Below are 20,927 nucleotides of genomic sequence, written 5' to 3' on the forward strand. Positions count from 1 at the left end.
GTGGACCAAAATGTAAATATACATATTATAGAACCTAGTGAGCATGATGACATGGGGACTGTCATGAGGAGATAGAAGCGTGATGGTTTTTAGTGGAGCTGATCACTATGTTCTGTATTTTTGCTGTTTCACTCAATGATTATGGTTTGAAGGAAAAGTAATGATGCAAATTGAACCACATTGTACAGAATGTGATTGGAGCTCCACTGAGATCACCTTTTCTGGTGAGTTTTCGCAGGGCTATTTCACAATACTGGTCTAAAGGTTTAGAAAATCTCAGTTTTTCTAGTTAATTATTACAATTTAAGCCATTCAAGCCCAATGAATAGCTTGAAATGTTACACAGGTAAGTGGTGAACTGCACGAGGTTAAAGAAAAAGGCAGGGTTACAAGAACCTCTGTCTGCATAAAAGCATTGTTGTTAATTAACAATGAAAGAGAGACAGATCATCATAGTGGTTAAGAAAATGTCGGTCCTTCTTACAGAGAAATCGCAAAAAAAGAAAAAAATAAAGTCAAGGTGTCAGTGAGTACAGTTTCCTTCATCAAATCATCAAAACAGAAGGTGTTGATATAGCGCCTTTAGTAAAGCTGCTACTCCCCCATATGGAGAGGAGCCAGTTGAGGTGGTTTGGCCATCTGATTAGGATGCACCCTGGTTGCTTCCTTTAACAGGTATACCAGACACGTCCAACTGGGTCGAGGCCAGGAGGTCGACCCAGAACACAGCAGAGATTACGTCTCACAGTTACTTTAAAGTGGCTTCAGGTCCCCGTTGAGGAGCTTAAGGAAGTTAGGAGGACACGACCGAGTGGAAAGAAGGATGGAAGTATAAGCGGGTGGGGTGGGGGGTGGGATATAGTGATACCTTAAGCTTGAAGGGTTTCTAGTAAATTTGTTTAGTTCACAGGAGAAATGCTAGGTATCAATGTAGATGACAAAAAGATGCAACGTCTGTCGAGTAATCGCTAATTCTGAGTGAGCAAATTTATTTTAGTTTGAGGTAAAACAAATAAACCAATAAATGGGCGATAAGAACCCTGTTAAACGCTCAAAGAAAATAGAATAAAAATAAAGACAATTTGTTTTATTCTTGTCCTGTTTTGTTGATACAATTACAATGTTTGTCTTCTTCAATAAGCTGTTCTGTATCTACAAATAACACATCTTTTTTTTTTTTTTTTAAACTATGAAGCCCACACATGAACATAACCGCACAGCAGCCTAATCAGTGTAGCAATACAATCCTCTGATGAAGGATCAAAACAAACAACTGTCTTTGTTCTGCATGTACAAACACTACAATACAAAGCGGAGAGGCTCTCCTGTTTTGACCTTTTCAATACATCTCCCATACATATTAACCTTGTAGGTATAAGGGGGAAGTTGTGGGCGGGATGGACTCGCAATGACTGTCCTTCAGGGGCGAGCGTTGTAGATACGGTGTGTGTGTGTGTGTGTGTGTGTGTGTGTGTGTGTGTGTGTGTGTGTGTGTGTGTGTGTGTGTGTGTGTGTGTGTGTGTGTGTGTGTAGGGGGAGGTGTTGGGCTGCTATTAGCTTCACTAGTGAATGGATTCCATCAGTAGGCTGGCAGACTGAAGAAAGGAAACAGTGTGATTCATTGACTCCGGCTCCCACTCCCAGCTGAACAGTCAAAACACATAGACTGAATAGTTAGGAAATGTCAAGTCTCTGACTGCCCAATGTCAAGCATGGTGGTGTGAGATTACGCTGTTAAGGAAAAAGCAAAAACCGTTTAACAAGTTCGTTATTTAAAGAACAGCGTGACTGATGATAAAGTGACAACTATGTTTTCGAAGACTTAATGCGCTGGAAGCTGTCTCTTCAACTGCAATCTACATTCAATAACGTTTTAAAAACTATCAAATTCAAACTTTTAGAAGCAGAAATAAAACAAATTGTATAAATGGGGATGTTCATATTAGATGAAGAAATGAGTCATCCACAATCAGGTTCATGTACTAATCCCACTTCAGCATTCACTCTATCAACACTAAAGCTACAGTGTTTCTCATTGGTGACAATAATGGTTATGTCCAGCTGTGGTAAGTGAAAACTGCTCGTTGGCAGGGGAAGAAAGTGTAGCTAATACTACTCTATCTGGTAAAAAAACCCAAAAACTTTCTGTTCTGTTCAATATGATGATCAGACACTAAACTATCAAAGATCAAGGATGAAGGGTATCTTTATTTTCCCCGAGGGGTAAATTGTTTCACAGCCAGCAGCAAAAACAGCAATAAGAAAAGTATAAAATACAAACAATGCAGACAGGGAAGCTTCTTAGCACATTGTATTCGAAGCAAGAAAACATAATTCAACCAGGACAGCATGAGTTTCTCTAGGGGGTCGTATATTCTTACATTATTATGCATGCAAATATTTATGGATCAATAAAAAAAATAGTTTGGAGCTTTTTAAAAAACAACTAAATGTTGTATCAATTGTCTTATAACTATCAACAAAATATCATATACTGTGATGTAATAATGCTTCGGATAGTAATCACATTATTATTAACTACAAGATAAGATAATTAATTATAGTTATTGAATATATAGTTAACACAAACATTTTCTTTTAATTTGAATCAAGTTTTCTCCCCCCCACATTTAAGTATAAATGAAAACGTTGCAAATCTGTGAATCCTGTTTTTATTTACATTTTACACACGAACCCAATCTTTTTGGTAAAAGTGCTATCATAAGAAGTGTTGGATGAAGTGAAATGATGCCTTGAAATGGGCAGCAATCTCCCATGAGTCATTTTACCTGATGATATCTCTGCCTAGTTATAGAAAGGTAAAGGGGATGCGAGGTCATTTTAAGGACAGGCGCACCCTGTGGTGCCTTCACTCTTCTCTTTTATGTTCCAAGATGTTATTGTCTCCATACACACTGAGAGATGCATTCAAAAGTGAAGGCATGATGATCAGGTTTAATGTCAAATGGTTTCCATCACTTCCTCAATCAGCGGATCTAAACAACATCGAGGCTTGATGGGACATCCTGGAGAGCAGAGCTCGGAGTAGATTTCCACCTCCTTCATCCCTCAAAGCTTTCCTTCTTCAATGAAGGGTAAACATCCAATTACTTACAGTCCAGAACTTGTAAGGCAGCACACCATGAGGGACTGAAACGACACCGAAGGGCGGACCTACTCCCTTATTAGATACTTGATGTTCAAAGAGGGGTAAAGATTTCCACTCTTTCAAAAAAAAAAAAAAAATTCCAAGGCACTTTCAGCAACTCAGAGACTTGAAGGTTCCTCGGTGGAAATCTACTTTACATAGCCGTAACATGTTTAGGGTGTAGATTTAACTAAATATGTTCAAAGCTAATATTTACACCAGGACCTAGATAAACACCGCACATATGACTAATAATTACACTTAAAACCAGAAGCCAGAATGTCAAACGCCTGCAGGCTGATCAAATTATGTTAACGCGGTCGCAATAATCCAGGATCATAAAATCTTATGAAGTGGCCTGCATCTTTCGTAAAATCCTGCAAGTCAATAAAGTGCCTCTTTTATGGCATTACGTTTGACCTATTCCAATGATTTTAATTTCCTTGTGCGTTGCACGCTAACTTCATTCAGTGTGATAATCTGCTTTGCCCTTTTAACTAGAAGTCATAAAACGTGTCCCCACACCTTGTAGTGATGTAGCTTGGCACTGTAATATCAGGTTATCACAGGGTGTGGTCAGCGGGGCAACAGGCCCGGCATCATAGTCTTGAGTGTTATGTTAGTTCAAGAGATTAATTAGTCATATTGCACAGATTTAGCTTCTTTCCACATCTTGGTTTTCTTTCGTTCGTTAAATACACAAATCTCATGTTTGACTTTTATCTTCTTTTTTTTTTTTTTAAAGAAGTTATGAGTTCTTGGGTAAATTAATTATAATCTATATACCTGTGGGGAATGTCATGTTTTTTCAGGTTGTCCTGGGAGGTGGGTACATCCTCCAGGAAAAAGAAATGGCTGCTCCTTTGGGATGTTGCTCTGGTGATTGCTGAATTTGGGAAAATTCTCCCACCTAGAAGAGGCTCACAGGAAGTAGAGAAACGCCTCCATTTTAGATTTTTTTTCCCCCCCGCCATGAGCCTGAAGGCAGCATTTTACCATGCGAGAAGCCAAATTGCTTTATCGAGCTGGGTCTGCATAGTAATACACATGTCGAATAACACATACGTCATATAGATGTCGCCTTACCTGAGCCTTATTTATATTTAGAGTTACCAAAAAATACTCAATCAAAATGCAAAGGTTGTTTTTTTTAAAGTCAACATACGATGTGTTCAATCTGCGAATCTGTTGAAAGCAAGACGATATTTTCTTGGACCCATATATATCCTGCACATCTCACCTTTACACTGCTTTCATCAATAAAACTATATACTGTGAGGCATGGTTATAAACCATATGTGGTATTCACAAAAAATAAGCTGGTTCCATTCTGCAGTTTTTTCCCCCTCAAAATTCAGCTCGAGTCAATACATTCTGCTGAGCACATCTATAGTGATATATGAAAGGCTACTGTACAAACGCCTACGTATATTAGAGTTCTCCTCAGCGACTTGGAGAGTCAGAGCTTATTCTCCTCAATTCAGTAATTGGTCAGTCATGTCAGGAAGACACAGTGAGAAATCGACAACTAACAGAAAATCCCTCCCTCCTGTTGTGATCATTCGCTACTGTTGAATATTAAAAATAACACATTAAAGAACATTACCTTGAAGCACTTGACTAAAACCAATGTGAGTCCATTTTAATGGCACACTGCTCGCTCATCACAGCCAACACTTGATAGGTATTATTATGAATTAGCTGCGCATGCATAACAGCGGGGAGGGAAGTGATGGAGAGACTCTTGTCTTCGAAAACAGAATTCACAACCCTTCCTTGGCAGTAATAAGGCGCCATATCTCTACAGTATGATATAGATGCTCATATATGTGCAGGCCGTGATAAAGTGTTAAAAAAGTATTTGAAAACTGTCAAGCTATCCTGTGTGTATCGATTTTCACTCAAAAATATTTACTGGTTTTAATACGTGGCTGGGTGCAGCTGTAGCTAAAGGATGTTTCTACATTCATGTGGAGCCCTGGAGGGCACAATCAATACTTTTATCACATCCTACATTCGCTAAAGCGGGGCAACGCAGAAGTCAGTGCAGCTGGTAGGGCAGGTCATGAGACTCTTGCTAAGCAGCACCCTATTTTCAATTATATATGAGGCAGAATTCACAGTGACAGAGAGGAAGTGCTCCTGAGAGAGAGGCCTCGGTGGCACACGAACACAGGGTGATTGACCAAGTCACTTAAAGGTCCCGTCACTCACATCTGAGTGGGCACTGACCCAGTATGCTGCCACAGCTCTTGAGAGGACGGGCATGGAGAAGGTGGGGTGCCCTGTACATCCACGAGCCTCCCAAGTGGGGTGGAATTTCTGTCTGCATCAATTATTCAAGAGCCATCTTAGATAACACTCATGGGGAGGATGGATGAGGTCTATTTCTGTATAGTACTTCATAAGGATGAAGACAGGAGGCATTTTTTATTTTGCGTACTGGGGCTTCAGACACCAGATAACCAGTCCTCTCCTATGTGCGAGCTAAGGTAAAAAAACAAAAAAAAACCAACCTTTTGTGTCTTTAAAAAGGCTCTCGACATACTCCAACTCCTTTTTCTCTCCACCAACATTCCCAGATGTCAGCACTTTGTAGAAGATCTGAGGGTCACATTTATTTCCTGTATCCAAAGAAATTTAATGCACAATAGGTGTTGCAGAGTGGGACCCTCAGAAAGGTGACAAAAGCTTCGGAAAAAAAAGAAGCCCTTGTGCTGTCCTTTCACACCGTACCCCCTCAGTAATTCTCATCTTTTCAGTCAAGGTTTCTGAGACTCGCAGATGGGTCCCTTGGTTTCCTACAGAGAAACCGCACACGGGCTGGGAGCGCTGCTTTTACAGTGGTGTGCTGGTTGAGGCATTTCTGGTCACACCCTGTTAAGTACAACATGTCACAACACACAACAGTGTATCACATCACAGCTGCATGTGGTCAAAAGTGCAGGGGACTTGAACTCTCCGGTCTATACAATAACAACTACTCATGTTACCCACAGTGGCAGAGGTTCACTACAGACGGGTAACAATAATAATAATGACCGTCATTACACTACCTGTAACATGTTTCCGCAAACAACCTATAACGTCTCAACTGTGTCTTACTGTTTGGTCTTTTTGGACAGAGGTCTGTGGAAAGGCCATTGTTAATAATTAATAATACAAATGTTAGCCTGAGATATTCTCTTCTTCTGCTGCCATGAGCCATGACTACACACAACTACACTGTGCAACACTGTGCTGTATGTCAATGCTACTAGAACAATGGTTCGAAGCTTGATTAACTTATTTCACCTCCTGAAGACATGTAGATAACTTAGAGGTAAATATATAATTGCTCACAGCTATTGGCATCCAGGAGCAAAAAAAGAAGCAGAATTTATTCTAGACGTTTTGATAAACGGCCTGCAACTCGTAGTTTTGCACAAGAGCGTGTTTTATTATTCCAATTTGTCTCCATCACACTTACAATACTGAGCTATTGAAATGTATGCTTTAATCAAGTAATTAATAGTTTTTCCCTCCACTTATTTATTTTAATCATTTCTAAAAATGCAAATCATGACAGGAACAGGCGTCCAACTGAGCAATCAACAACAACCTCTGTAATGGTCATAGCAGGTCGACATGGTGCAATTAAAGGTAGTACATTTTGAAGCTTTGTGAAATTGTAGGAGCCTCTGAAATAACAATTTAATGGGGAATCTATAGCTAGTGATATTGTATTAAGTTGGTGGTCTGAATAGTTGTCCTCCTCTAACAAAGGTCAAAACCATTCAGTTGGCCTCGATATGTATGATATTAACAATGTTGTGTTGCAGAGGATGTGAGGTTGCAAGTAAATTGTAAAGTGTAATGAAGATGGAAAGCCATTACTCGTTTCCATGGTAACTCTTTGACCGCCTTCCTACAATGTCAGAAACAAGTTATTAGTTGATACTTGACGGAGGTTTTTTCATTGAGCAAACTTATTGAGCATGAAAAAGCAAAGTGTGTTGTAAAAAAAGGTAGTGATTGATAAATAATCTGCAAACTCTTTCCCCCTTTATTTTCAATGAGATATTAATGAAGCCAAACATCTCAATATATATATATATATATATATTTGTGTTGGGAGATCATTTTGGCCCTGGTCATTATAAAAGTAGCTCGCACGCTGAAAGGTTTTTGGCACAGCTGCTGCAACTGAACTAATCCCATTGTAAACCCACACATGCCATAGAGGCTGAGCAGAATAAACTTACTTGGTGTTTATTTTGCAAGTTTGCATCCCCAGAGGGAGCGTTTATGCAGGCAACAGATCACTGACATTTGCACACATGCTTATCGAACGTGTTTCATGCATACTTCCAATAATGCTGAAAAGGAATTTCTACATGACATCCTCTTCCCAGGATCTAACGTGTATTTACTAGTGGGATGGAAATGCCAAGGATTCCCAGGGCTATTGAAGTTGGCACTGTTTCCAAGTTAGAACCCACTTGAGCAGATGTTTCCAGCAGCTGCACTTGCTGCAGTGGACCGACTGTGTACACACCTCAGCGCTGACCATGTATATACCATGTGCTCAGTTCCCCCCCCCCCCCCCCCCCCCAGTAAAACCTGCTACATAGAGGGACATGAGGAGATTTCATGTTCCTAATAACATCTGATAACAGATCTTTGCTTTTGGCTACAATGTACAGCAGGTTTCATAAATCCAATAAAGGTGGCTGAGCCATTAGTGTTTCGAGCTGAAGTTGTCCAGCAGGTCCTCTGATCTAATGTGTGATCTTCTATGAGCCCAGCGAGCTGAGTCAAATTAATAGCCATGTTTATTGGTTTAGGTTTTGTTTGGCCATTTGTTGAACGCTGACAGCAGGTTAGAGAAACTGCATTAATGTGACTTCATTTATCTTTTGCAATAACTATTCGGTGTTGTTTGTCTTCTTCATTGAAGCACTTTCCCCGAGTGTCTGCTGCAAATTAAATGATGTATTTTAAAACAATTAAGTATTTTATGAATTTGTAATGATTACTACAATATTGAACTTCTCATTAAGCAAACTTGTACTCTTAATTGGAAATACTGTTTACGATCCAATTATTATGTTATTAGAGCTTCCTCCACAAAGACAGGCTGGATTTGAATGAAGCTTGTTTTTCTTACACTGGCAGAAAATGACAACTTTCATGGAGAATAGCTCTTGCTACGGATTTGATGGGACACAGTATTATTTTAACCTTATTCTCCATCATGAACTGTAGATAAAAAGGGTTTTAATCATTTCGTGAACCGACAGATATCTTCCATCTTCATGTTCCCGTCGGTAAACGTCAAAGATCTGCCACATGTGAGGGTGACAGAATATCCTCCATGCACATAGTTATTTCTGACACACAGTTTTTTTTTTCACCCCCCTATTTTTTTGTTTTAGTCTTGAGCAGCGACTGTGATGCAGTGTCAGGACACAGAGGGATGTATACCGGGGTCATATGTGACCTGGACTGGTCCCTGGTGAACATGGTTCTACTACACTGGTCCTGTCAGTCAGACAGCCAGTCAGTCAGTCAGTCGGTCCGTTCCAGGAAATGGCCGAGAGAGAGCGAGAGAGAGAGAGAGAGAGAGACAGAGAGACAGAGAGAGAGAGAGAGAGAGAGAGAAAGCGAAGACACACGCCAAGAGAGGAAGCCCCGCTGAACGGCAGTAAGACAAGAATTCCCTCCAGTCAATCACAATCCACAAAATCGCTCCAATGATGCAGGATTTCTCAAGAGGCCTGCAGGGTGGAACTGGGTGAAGGAGGACCTAATGTCACACTCGCTACACTGAGGACGCTTCCTGTCAATTACCATAAGTCACATGACGACTTGGAAAGCAGCTACTGGACTCCTGCACGCGCCGAGGTGACCATATCACTGGTGTAAATAAAACAAGCATCACTGGCACTTGGTGGAAGGTGTTAATCCCTGACTAATGAACTCTGTCGCAGCCAGGAGCTTCCCTGTTGCATCCCTGGACAGTTCCACCTGTGCGTGTGTGTGTGTGTGTGTTGAGTGTGTGTGTGCGTGCGTGTGCGTGGGGATTCAGAAAGAGAAGGACAGGCTCCACTCTCCCGTCCCTCAGCCTGACAGGCAGAACTCAGCCACACAATTTCACGGTTTGTGGGCAGTACACACCACTGCTTTTCCCATCCCTGACACCCACAGACCCACTGAGTGTGTGCCTTTCTGTGCTAGCCTGTGCATATGAACATGAGCACACACACACACACACACACACACACACACACACACACACACACACACACACACACAAGCAGGAACGCACGCACTCGCACACGCGCCGTCGCTGCTATTAATAGTGGGGAAAAGAAGAAATCAAATATTAATCCTTCAACGTCCACCTGGAATTGAAAAAAGAAAATGTGTGGACTTACCATTTTGTTATTGATTTCATGAAAATGAATTTCACAGACTTTCTCTACGATGTCTTCACTCTCAAAAGTTATGAAACCGAATCCTACGCAGAGAAAGGGAGAGAAGAAGGGATGGGGGGGGGACCAAGTTAGTGGAGAGTCTTCACAAAACTTTAGTAACTGAAAGCAAATGCACCACAAGATAGAATATTATCGCCAGCCAGATCCTGAAAAGTGCACGGGGTACATCTGTGGAGATTGGCATGGGCATGGAAAAGAACAAGTGAACAAGACAGACATTGTCCTCCTTAAATCAGGAATATGATGAAATCTGCCACATTATTAAGGGCACTCAAGGACCTCTTCTACAAAGAGAAGATGGAAAAACAGCACAAAGCTCATTTAATGAGATTCAGGGAGCTAGGGCCCAGCATCTGAATTTCATTAAATGCATTTTGTGTTCTTTTTATTGAAATCTCACTGTATAACAAGCCCCCATTTTTATGTTAATACAGGCCTTAGAAAGAATGTGTCGTTGACAGTGGGATTTTCATGCCATATTTATAGTATAAAAGCTTAACCCCCCTCTTTTAACACAAAGACAGAGAAACAAGATGGTTTGAGACTTTTGAACACAAGTGGATTGCAATGTTCTCCTCTGTGTTTTGATGGCGACGCACAAAGCAATCTAGCTTCAGCAAAGACGGGCTTGAAAGGAAAACACATTCTCCTATTACTTTTGCAAAAGAGAAACTGTTAGTGGATCAGGCAGCGAGCGGGACTGAAAGGACCTGAGCCACTTTTCAGAAACTGCAAACACCCCAGCGATATAAAATCACCTCAGATTGAGCTTAAACATCTGACTGACACTCACTCCACAGACATCAGTCCGCGATCGGGGGTGACACAGTAATTCGCAAAATAGTGGGGGGAAAAAAAACAACAAAAAAACTAAAACAAAACAGAGTCACTCGAATAAGGTGGATAAAGAAGAAGACAAATCCACGTGTTCAGGCATCAGATCGCAGTCATCATCCACTTCACAGGACAAATCTCAAGGTCAGACACTCAAGGGGAAGCTTTTCAGAGCCGAGCATCCCGCACATGTGCACTTGTGAACACACACGACACCACAGGGCATGAAAACAAACGAGATTTGTCAACCATTACAGATTCCGCTGTATTTGTCACACTGCTGCAGTTTATCCCTTTAATATCTCGGACTGTATTAGGCCATCGCCAGCTGTGCCACAAATCAATGAGCAGGACTGCTTTATAGTAGTATTGGACTGGAGGATTTTAGAATCAATGTGATTAAACACCTACAACTACTAGGTATGTGATATTATTAGCTAGTTTATATATAAGCACTGTGCCGCGCTGAGTGTATAACACGGATATCAGAATTACAAATCGCACGCACTTCATCCATCTCATCCGCTCCACCGAAATGTGTGCATGTTTACCAGCTTAAGAGTCTTGATGATCACATCTTTGCAGGAATAGCAAAATGAAGTGTATTACAATATATTAGTCTCATAAGCAGCTTATTCTATTAATTCATCAGATCATCCAGAAAAATACAGATTTCTTTGTCAGGAGCTTGCAGTGCTGCTTACTCCAGAGCTATCACAAACACTGACATTTATAGTTCTGTCATAAAGTCTTTATCTCCCGCTCGCAATTTTTTTCTACCCCTTTCCTGCTCCTCCCTCAGTTCCCCTTCCATAAATAACAAAAGCTTCTCCTCAAGCCCCCTCTTCTGACACATCCGAGAAACAGATCACAGCAGTGTTGTCAGAAAAATAAAAATAAAAATAAAAATGAGCAAGCTGATTAAACACGGTCAACAACTAATCTAATGAGATCTTATGAGACAGAATAGACATTTCCAGTGAGACATCTCGTAGCTTGATTGCGGCGCGAGGGGTGGGATGGCGGGGACACACATGACGGCGGCGGGCGGGAACCGAGGGAAGTGGTGGTGGTGATGGGAGGGGGGTGTTCTCCACCTGCCCACCCCACCTTTGTGGCAGTGCAAGGAGCACTTTTGACAACCAACAAATCAACTGCCAGGAGTAATTTGTCACGGAGGAGTGTAGGTAGAGCGAGTAGAGTCTGAGGGGGAACGACCACGGAGGGGCGGCCAGAGAGAAAAAAAGTGTGGATGAAAAGGAGAATGGTGGGCTGGGGGAGGAAAAAAAAAAAAGGCCAAAAAAGTGACAAGGAAAGAGGTTAACACACATGGCCCCTGTCGCCACACTCCTTCCTGCTGCTACAGGCAGCTCCTCCATCAACTGACAGGACATTTTCCACTGCACCATTATATCCACTGGGGTCAGGGCCAAGCCACAGCACCACAGATACCACCAGCAGAGCCTTTCCACCCATGACAGGATCTGTTTAAATGAACAAAAAAGACATTCTGCAGTAGTGTAACCTACTGTGAGAATAGATCCTGTGCACATACACAAAATATACACAACAGACATTACTCCTCGGCTCGGCACACACCTCCTTGATCAGTCCCCTGTGGACTGTCTGAACCTCTCTCCCTGCCATTGCAGTGCAGTTTGTTGCTCCACTATCCTATTTTACAGACCTTACAGACAATTACAGGCCACAAAATAGCCTCAACAGCAGCATTTCTCTCTTCCACCCTCGTGCTGCAGGGTGTCAGCAGAGCCAGATTATACTGGGGCATCCAGACCCCCGTTCTCCTCTGACCACACACACATGGCAGGAGGCTGACCTCCGCCAAAGTATTAAAGGCTGTCGGCTCTGACAGATACCAGGAGAGGGGTGTCAACACACTCGCACTGAAGAACCTTCCCACATCTTAAACAATACCCCGTAAATGGAAACACATGGATTTCTGCAACGGAGGCTTATAATAGGTGTTATGTGGCGACTGGCTGAGGCCTCTTGGCTGCACTCGCTCACACTTATTAGCCAGAACTGAGCTTGGCCTCATCTCATCGCTCCACCGAATCAGCGGGGCGCCTACTTTCACGGCCTTTTACCAGCTTCATCATACTCGGTCTTTATTTCACACTCAGAGCAGGTTTCTGTGCTTCTGTTGCTTCGGTGCTTTTCACCTAGCCGCCAACCTCCCACCCACCAGTCTGGGGCGGGGGGGGGGAGGGTTGGGGTCTGCTTCTCGCTGATTCTGCGAGAAGCAGATCATGAGAAACCTTGCAAATTGATGCAGCATTGCTGACTTGAAAAATGGCAACAGCTTTAAAATTAAAAATGAAAAAAAAAATGAAAGGACCACAAATTAAACTGATAGAAACAGCACTATTGTGTCACACATTCATTGGTGCTGCATCCATTCTAGAAAATAGTGTATCCGTGCTAATATAAGGAAGGAAATAGTGCTTACATTTGTAAATATTTGTGGGAGTATGAACACACATGGTGTAGGAATAAGGATGACATAGATTTACAGTCGATATGTACAGCAGGTTTCCTTAGCTCCCCGATGACTGCTGCTAAATATAATACAATAAGTGCATGAGAGCGAATGTAAAGCACATATGTATCATCGCTAATGTACAAGGTATGCGCAGGGAGCTCATTACACACATTTCTAGGTCAATGTTAAGCAAGAACAAATCGAAAGAAAGCTGTGGATGTGGTTTGCTTGCCAGTGGGACACAGTTTGGTCTGTTACGTCATGTTTTCTAATATATTCAGTATCCCTAACAACTCAATAAATAATGGCGAACCATAAGATTTCAGCACAAAATAACTGGACACGTACATAAGGGTATGATGCATTCTAATGTATTTCCACTGACTTACAAGACCCATAAATATGTTTTAACAGTAGCGGACGTATATTGCTTCTGATTAGGGCAGCATCTAATGAGAAGAACCGACTGCTGAGCATCTTCGACTACCGGCCCCGTCAGCACAGAGTGAAGAAGTGGGGCAACCTGGAGGAAGTGTCAGTCGTGTCTCGACGGACACAGCGCGGAGGGAACAGAAGCTTCCTGACTTGATCTGCACTGGCACGTACACACATACGCGAGTACGTGCAAGGCCTGCCGTGGGTCATGGGTGTTACCCACCTGGTGCGTGGAGTGCTCCACCTAAGCTTTCCCTTCTGAACTGGTGATCCTGCACCAATTATGCCTGATCAAACGATCACCTGTCCAGCCGGGAGTCAGCCTACACGCGACTCCTGCACTGTCTGCGCGCCCCATCCTACCAAAGCCCCATCCTCTTGTAATGCAGGGGAGCAGACCGAGGCAGTTCGAACACCCACGGCACAGTTAGAGTCCTTTGATCAGTATTTGCGTCTGCTATTACTAGAGATCCAGAGCCCCGGGCATTAATCCTCTCTTTAATACAGTTAACGCCATGAACTCACTAACAGCACAGGGCACATATGGCTGAGAAAAGAGAGCAGAGACAACACAAGTTTAAGAAAGAAATTGTTCTAATGAGAACAGGCATTTTCATTCAAAGGCTTGTAAACACAACAAGCATTCATATGGCTGACTGTAGTAGACATCAATGAAATCTTTCAAAATCTAATAACATGTCCACAGTTTCCACCAGGATATATTCAAGGATCATCCTATCATCGCTGTATTTCTTTGGCATCTTCTATTTGATAACTGGGCCCCTCAATTATTCATTGTACATGAAAATATAGGTTTTGGTTATTGGCTAATATAGAGACAAACAGTGCAAGAGATAGAAAGCCAGACACATAGAGATACAAAAGATCCCACAGGCATACCCACACTCCCTAATCACAAGTCAAGACACCAGCTGATAAAAATCCAAAACAAATAAATGTGACTGCTTTGATGCATACGAGTCTGTGGGGAAAAGTGACAGCGGACGATGTAAAATTAATCCCACAAGTGTACAACACAGTGAGCCATGAGCAGACTACGAGACCAACCTACATTCAGAAAATAGGACTGATAAGATGGTGTTGGTAAATTATATGATCGGGGGAGAAAATTGAAGGAGCCATGTAGGGAACAACTGTGAGGAGGGAGCAGTATCAATCCATGACATGCATGTGAGGCATTCAAGGGACATATGTAAAATATATCCTCTACCTGTACCTTGTTTTTTAAGATGTTTTTCCCTCACCTTTTCTTTTCTTTCACTGTTGGACTGCATTGGAGAATAACATTTTTGTATTCCTCTTTGTGCCACTGTTACAAATATCTTTGATGTGAGGCATTTATTGGACAGCTATGAGGTATAGTGTCTATTTATATTCTGCTTCAGAACAGGAACATTTGTAGAGTTTAACATGTACAATAAGTGCTTTTGTGAGGCAATAAAAAAAAGGGTTGCTTAGCATCATCTTAAGTGCAACACAATTTCAATAGGTATGAAGTGCATCTGTGAAGTATTGCATCTTATCTGTCAACTATGTGAGAGACAGTTTTGGGAATAACTGTAAAGTGTAGCATTTATGTCTGCATGGGCGGTGCTTATTGGTTATAAATGAAGCGTTTCTAATTTTCATTGGAGGAAGAACACTGGTAATATACGTATCACCTATAGTTTGCATGTGAGGCCTTCAGGGATTATCTGGAATTTGTAGCTCTGACCATTGTCCTGCATGTGATGAGTTCAATGAACATGGGCAACATTTAAATACATTCTCTATGCCAGGCATTTTTATGATATACATGAAGCATAATGTCGACCTGTTGACTGTCGACATCAGAGGAAATAAAATTTTAGCACCTACTGACAGTCTCTATGAGAAGTAATTTCACTGACACAAACTGTAAGTTCCCACGATTTTTAAGTGAAGGAAACAAGACTTTAAAAACACTAAACCAAATACTTCTCTTTAGTTGAGTGTGGGGATGACAAATGCATCCATATTGAAAAGAAATCTTTCTTTTCAGCTGCCGGGCCAGTAAAAATAAACAAGGTGCAGTAAATCTCTGATCTATTGGCAGACTGGGCCCGTGTGAAGAAAATGCTATGTTGGACACTGCTATTAAGGGACAGCATATGGAGAAACACCGTGCCGTGGGCCGAGCCACTCGATACTGTAGCAGCTATCAACAACTGAGATCGCAGAGAGAAATCCATTGTAGAAAGCGAGCTACGAGGAATACACAATCCCTCTGTGGCATGCTTTGTGGCCACCAAACAAACCAGACTCTTTGGACAAATCTTCCAGCACCACATGTGCAATGGTGGAAAACTGGGCATGTTACTTCATTGGAGTCAACAACCTGTGGCAAACACACAGACATGTAGGATATAATTTTTCGGGTTAGGTTAGGGGCATATGCACTTGGTTGTGCATTTTATTTACTATGTAATAAGTGTCTGACTTGACTACTTAGCCACAGCATTAATCAAAGGGCCCCTCAGCGCCTTGGCTGGCTGTGTCTCCACACCGTAATGTACTGCCGCCGCCAGTGTACTCAACACATCGCGCGGTTGTAAAAAGGATCTGACGTAAGCTGTATAGGTTTGATATGTAGAGCAGTTCCTTTTGGGTTGTGATGTCCTCTTAGCGAGGCGATGACAGGAAAACTACAGAAAACATGTCAAACACAATAAAATACTCTGTGTAGGAGTGTAAAGGCAATAGCCCCCTTGGGACTTCACCAAAGCTAATCTCTCTATGGACTTTGTCTGCTCAGTGTGCGGCGTGTCAGCCGTCAACTTCGGCAAAACATAAAGGTGCTGATTATTCTACAGTGCGTGTAGGTGGCTGCATGAGCGAGCGTCAGGTGGTGGAAGAACTGCCTGAAAATTGGGCCACAATTATCACACGTAGCGTTTCAGATTGTTAGCAGCAGTTCTGAGGCTTTTAAAAGCTGGAACTTATTAGTTTAGACAACACTTAAAAGGACATCTCATTACTGATTACTGAGAAGTGTCACAAAGGGGCTTTTAATAACGGAATGCAATAAAGCAACAGGCCAGAGAACAATTAGACAGAAGCAGTGTGACTGTAAATTGATGTAATTAGATTTCAGTCTGATTGCCATTTTCTTCACGCTTGGCCTTTATCATTTTATCGTGCCCCCGTGACTTTGGACCGTCACTTGTTTGGGAATCTTTTCCGAATCATCTAGTGGGATTAATTACATTTCACCATTAATTTTGGTTTCTGTATTTTGGTGTTGAAAAATTTAGCTATTCCTTCAAGATGAGTTTCACACAACATGTCATTTGTGACAAGACCATGACGGGATATTTTCCTTTTCTTTGTGAGGAGAAATCCCGACAGAAATGGAGTAAGTACAGTTTAAAACTTTCTTAAAGAACAGATTCACACAAATTATTGTAGTATAAATATAGTAAGGACATATTAAACTGTAGTACCAAATAGGTACAACTGTTGCCTGTCGATATAAACGTATCAAGATTCTTTTTTTTATACAATAAATAGACTTCCTAAAGACATTTTCACTTTCTATGGATCCCAAGAGTCATTTTTAGTTTGTGTTGCAGTACATTTAATCAGTTAGCCATTTCGCTGAAGATAGATCAGAGGCCGAGTGAACCTCCTATCGTCCACAGCAGTGAGTATTTAACCTTTAACTTTTACATATTTACATCTACAAACCAAGATGAGTGACTTGCAGTTGGCTGGACGGATCTGCTGGTTGGCTTATTGACTGTTTATATTACCAACATGCCCTCTTCCTCTGCACTTTCCACACAGCGACCAGGCCCAGCATGCCTGCTGAGGGAACGAGTTTGTCTGTGGCTCTATGTAGGTCAGCTTTCAGAGTTGGCCATCAATTTCTACTGTCCTACTTAAAGAGACACTCCGTCTCCATATAAACACGCACAAACTTGAATGCACACATAAGCAACATTTTTATTACATACTGCAACTGGCACTCCGACCACTCGTCGATCACAATAACTAATCACGACTATAACACACAGTACTCAATACAGACAGGAGTTGTTGATACATGTCCAGTTATAGCATGGTCAGTGCAAATAGACACGCCAGCTCCCACAGAACCTGCACTTGTGAACTAAATACAGATCTTTCCACCTTTCAAATGTATGTTGAAATACTTTCTAACTCAAGAAAGAGCCCTCATTAGTGCCAACAATATACCTATAAGTATGACTTTCTCCCCCCCATATACGATCACTAGGCTGCTCTAGCAACAACCGAATGGAAGCAATTATCCACGCGGAAGGTGACTAACTACCGCTTTACTCACTAGCACCAAGACAGCAGGCTCAAAGCGACGTGTCACAGGGAACCGAGAGCAGCGGAGAAAAGAAATGTCAAAGAAACATACAAGAAAAGGGAGAGTGGTCCTTGAATACATACTCAGAATTATAATCATTATTTTTTGAAGGGATTGAAGAAGAAGAAAAAAAAAGAAGAAAGAAGCATATATGTCTGCACAATCTAAACCAGGTAAGTGATTACTTCAGGGTGACGCTATTACCCAAAGGTGGGGTGCGAGACAGCTGGACTTGTTCACAAGTGCCCATCTGTGTCATTAGATGGAAGAAAATCATCCTGCGGGTCAAACCTGACAAAGACCTCCTGTCCATTTGTAACACAGCTACGGCAACCTCTGAGGGAAAAAAAAAAAAAATGCTGGTGCTTTGATGGACAGGTGAGAAACAAATCCTGAGAAGCCAAATAAATTGCCAAATAAATTGCTTTCAAACAGCTTCAACTTAAAGATACAATTTCTTTGGTACATTTTTATTTATGGGAAGGTGACAATAGGTAGTGTGCCTATTGCCAGGATAAAACTAATGACTGAAATGTGAGCATACTGGCATAGTTGTTGGTATAGCAGGTGGGAATGTATAACTCTGAATTCCTTCACCAGGAACCACAAATTATCTCCTGCCAATAAGAGAGTCATTTTTGTCCTGCACCACTGTGACTGACACCGTTTTAAATGTGTAAGATGAGTAGCATCTCTGGCTCGAGGTTAATGATTAAACACAATAAGCTCAAATTCATATACCACTTCGCACCCACATTTCACACACACACACACACACACACACACACACACACACACACACACACACACACACACACACACACACACACACACACACACACACACACACACACACACACACACACACACACACACACACACACACACACACACACACACACACACAGCACACGGCCTCTTTATGGACAAACTGCATGTTGAGCGTGCTCTCGTTGTCCCCTCACGGTGCTTGATTGTGCTGTGAAAGTAGAGCTCCGTGTGTCTTTTTTTCACGCTGGTAAAAACATGTCCATGTATTTTATGTAGCCCAGAAATGTCAAGTAATAGTACCTGAGAGTCAGATTGCGACAGCTTGGTTAGGCAGTCGGAATACATGTCGGTGAGGCAGAGGCTAACAAATACGGTAACTATTTTTGCAATTAGGTCATGAGATACTGGGGCTGGTTTCCAAAAAGCTCCGTCCATTTAGGAAAAAGGGGGGGTTGGGGATCGTCTCTGTGAGTACTGCTATTTATAATGTCTCACAACAAGACGAGTGTGTGGATGGAATCCTGAGTAACGCCAAGCACAACGCTGAAGCACCATGAAGGAGAGAGGTTGTTCAATGTAACCATCCAATGGACATAATGTTACACCACGCATGATAACAACTGAAGTTGTAATATGTAATTTTTCTGAGGTGAAAATGGCTAAAGAGAGCTATAGTTGTGCTCTAGTTTTAGTTACCGAGACAATAGTACATGTTGGTACATTGACGAGCTTCACCATTGCTTTCGTTTTCAATCCAAATGACTAATATTTCGCTTGTCATGACTGTTTAATTTCTCAGTCTGGACATAGTGAAATGTAGTTTGACAGTAATATAAAAAAAAAATAAAAAAAAGTTAGTGTGAACCCAACCTAATCGATGAGGTGACCTCTATCCCTGATAAGGTGATGCAAAAATTAATGCTGTCTCCTCTAGACTAATCCAATTCCGTCTGCTAATATCCACAGTACAAATACACCCCCCCCATGTAGGGAAAAGACAGAGACATTGACCGAGGGAGGGAAAACAGACACTGCTTGAAAACGTGACTGAGCTCCTGCTATCCCTCCATCTCTTCATGATGCCACCGTACTTGCCGGAAGGCATATTGTACTTGTGTGGGCTAAGACAGCAGCACAGCTCATACTCTGAATACACACAATTTAAGCAGCAACAGATGAAGAGGCCAGAGACAAACACAGGCGAGGTTAGGCAAACAGTGCTGAGGGGAGGACAGCGAGGCGCCACGTCGAGTGCTGAGAATATGAGTTGTAAAACTGTGCAAAGCCAACCTGAACATAATTGCTCACGCTGATGGAATTTCTTTAGTACAAATGGAGAACGGGTGTAATGAGATACAAAGATTCGAACCACAAGGGGATTCTTCATTCAAGGATGTCAGAGTCTTTTGTGCCAAGCAATAGGCCGAGCTTAATAGATGTCTCAATTTCTATCACATACAGTAACGACCAATGCAGGGAGGGGGCGGGGGGCCGCAGCCGTACCGAAAGGGCTCGACGGCGGCGTGATGACTTTTCTTTTGAGGTGTGCGGCAACGTGGAGCCCGAAATGAATGGAACAGATATGCACCTTTTGTGTTTTCTGACCTATTGATATGGATATCAATTTTATTAAAACTAATTAGCATTTCTCATTCGCAAAGTTGAGAAAAAGTGGAATTCTAATAATAAGCGGCGAGTTGGAGAAGCAGATCGCTCAGAAGTTTGGTCAACGGAAGTAGTTTCTGGTCAGAGTGGGGAAACCCGATAGAAAGACGGCGCTCACCGGAGCCTCTCAGGGAGGATTCAGTCAGGGACTTGAAATGATTTAATCAAAATAATCCTCTGCAAACAACAAGGCTTTAAAGCACTGAATTAACTGCAAGGAGGTTGCAAAGTGAAACTGATCTAAGTGAATTAGGCCTCTCATTGCCTATATGGCCAGATTGTTATTAATATTTAAGTACGGGCTATATTTAAAGGCGTGACACAGTAGCAGTTCATCTGAAATGAAGAACACTGATGATGCCACTTTGCCGAGGCCCATTACCATTTAGTAGAGATTGCTTTCACTGAGTGCGCCAAATGCTCAGAGGCGGAACTGCCACTTGTGTTTACTTTACAGATGCTGTTATGGTGTGACGGTGAAGGAGAGTACTGTTCTCACAAAAAAAAAAAGGGGGGAAAAAGAAACCCTCTTTTATTTTCTCCGCGTGTGCACGCTCGCAGACGCTCGTGCGCGAGGCGCATCATGACATCATCAAGTGATGCGCGGTGATATCATTCTGACACTATTGACCCTTGTAATCAAGAAAGGCTTCGCCGCTTCATGAACACCCCTCTTTCATCAAACACCTCTTCCTCACCCTCCCCCCTCTCTCCCTC

The 20,927-nt window shown here is 42.1% G+C and overlaps 1 protein-coding gene across 9 annotated transcripts in view; it reads right to left on the reverse strand.

Moving 5' to 3' along the window:
• The window catches only part of msi2b (musashi RNA-binding protein 2b), a 267,667-nt gene that overhangs the window by 56,645 nt on the left and 190,095 nt on the right, over positions 1-20,927 (reverse strand). For all 9 annotated transcript variants that reach the window (XR_013936935.1, XM_080509412.1, XM_080509418.1 and 6 more), the window contains exon 8: positions 9,568-9,650. Coding sequence is in view for 8 of the 9 variants with exons in the window: in XM_080509412.1 (XP_080365538.1) it covers positions 9,568-9,650 (83 nt within the window). In the remaining variant the exon portion in view is untranslated. The remainder of the gene's footprint in view (positions 1-9,567; positions 9,651-20,927) is intronic.

This window comes from Blennius ocellaris (genome assembly GCF_963422515.1).
Source record: "Blennius ocellaris genome assembly, chromosome: 14".
Taxonomy (NCBI): domain Eukaryota; kingdom Metazoa; phylum Chordata; class Actinopteri; order Blenniiformes; family Blenniidae; genus Blennius; species Blennius ocellaris.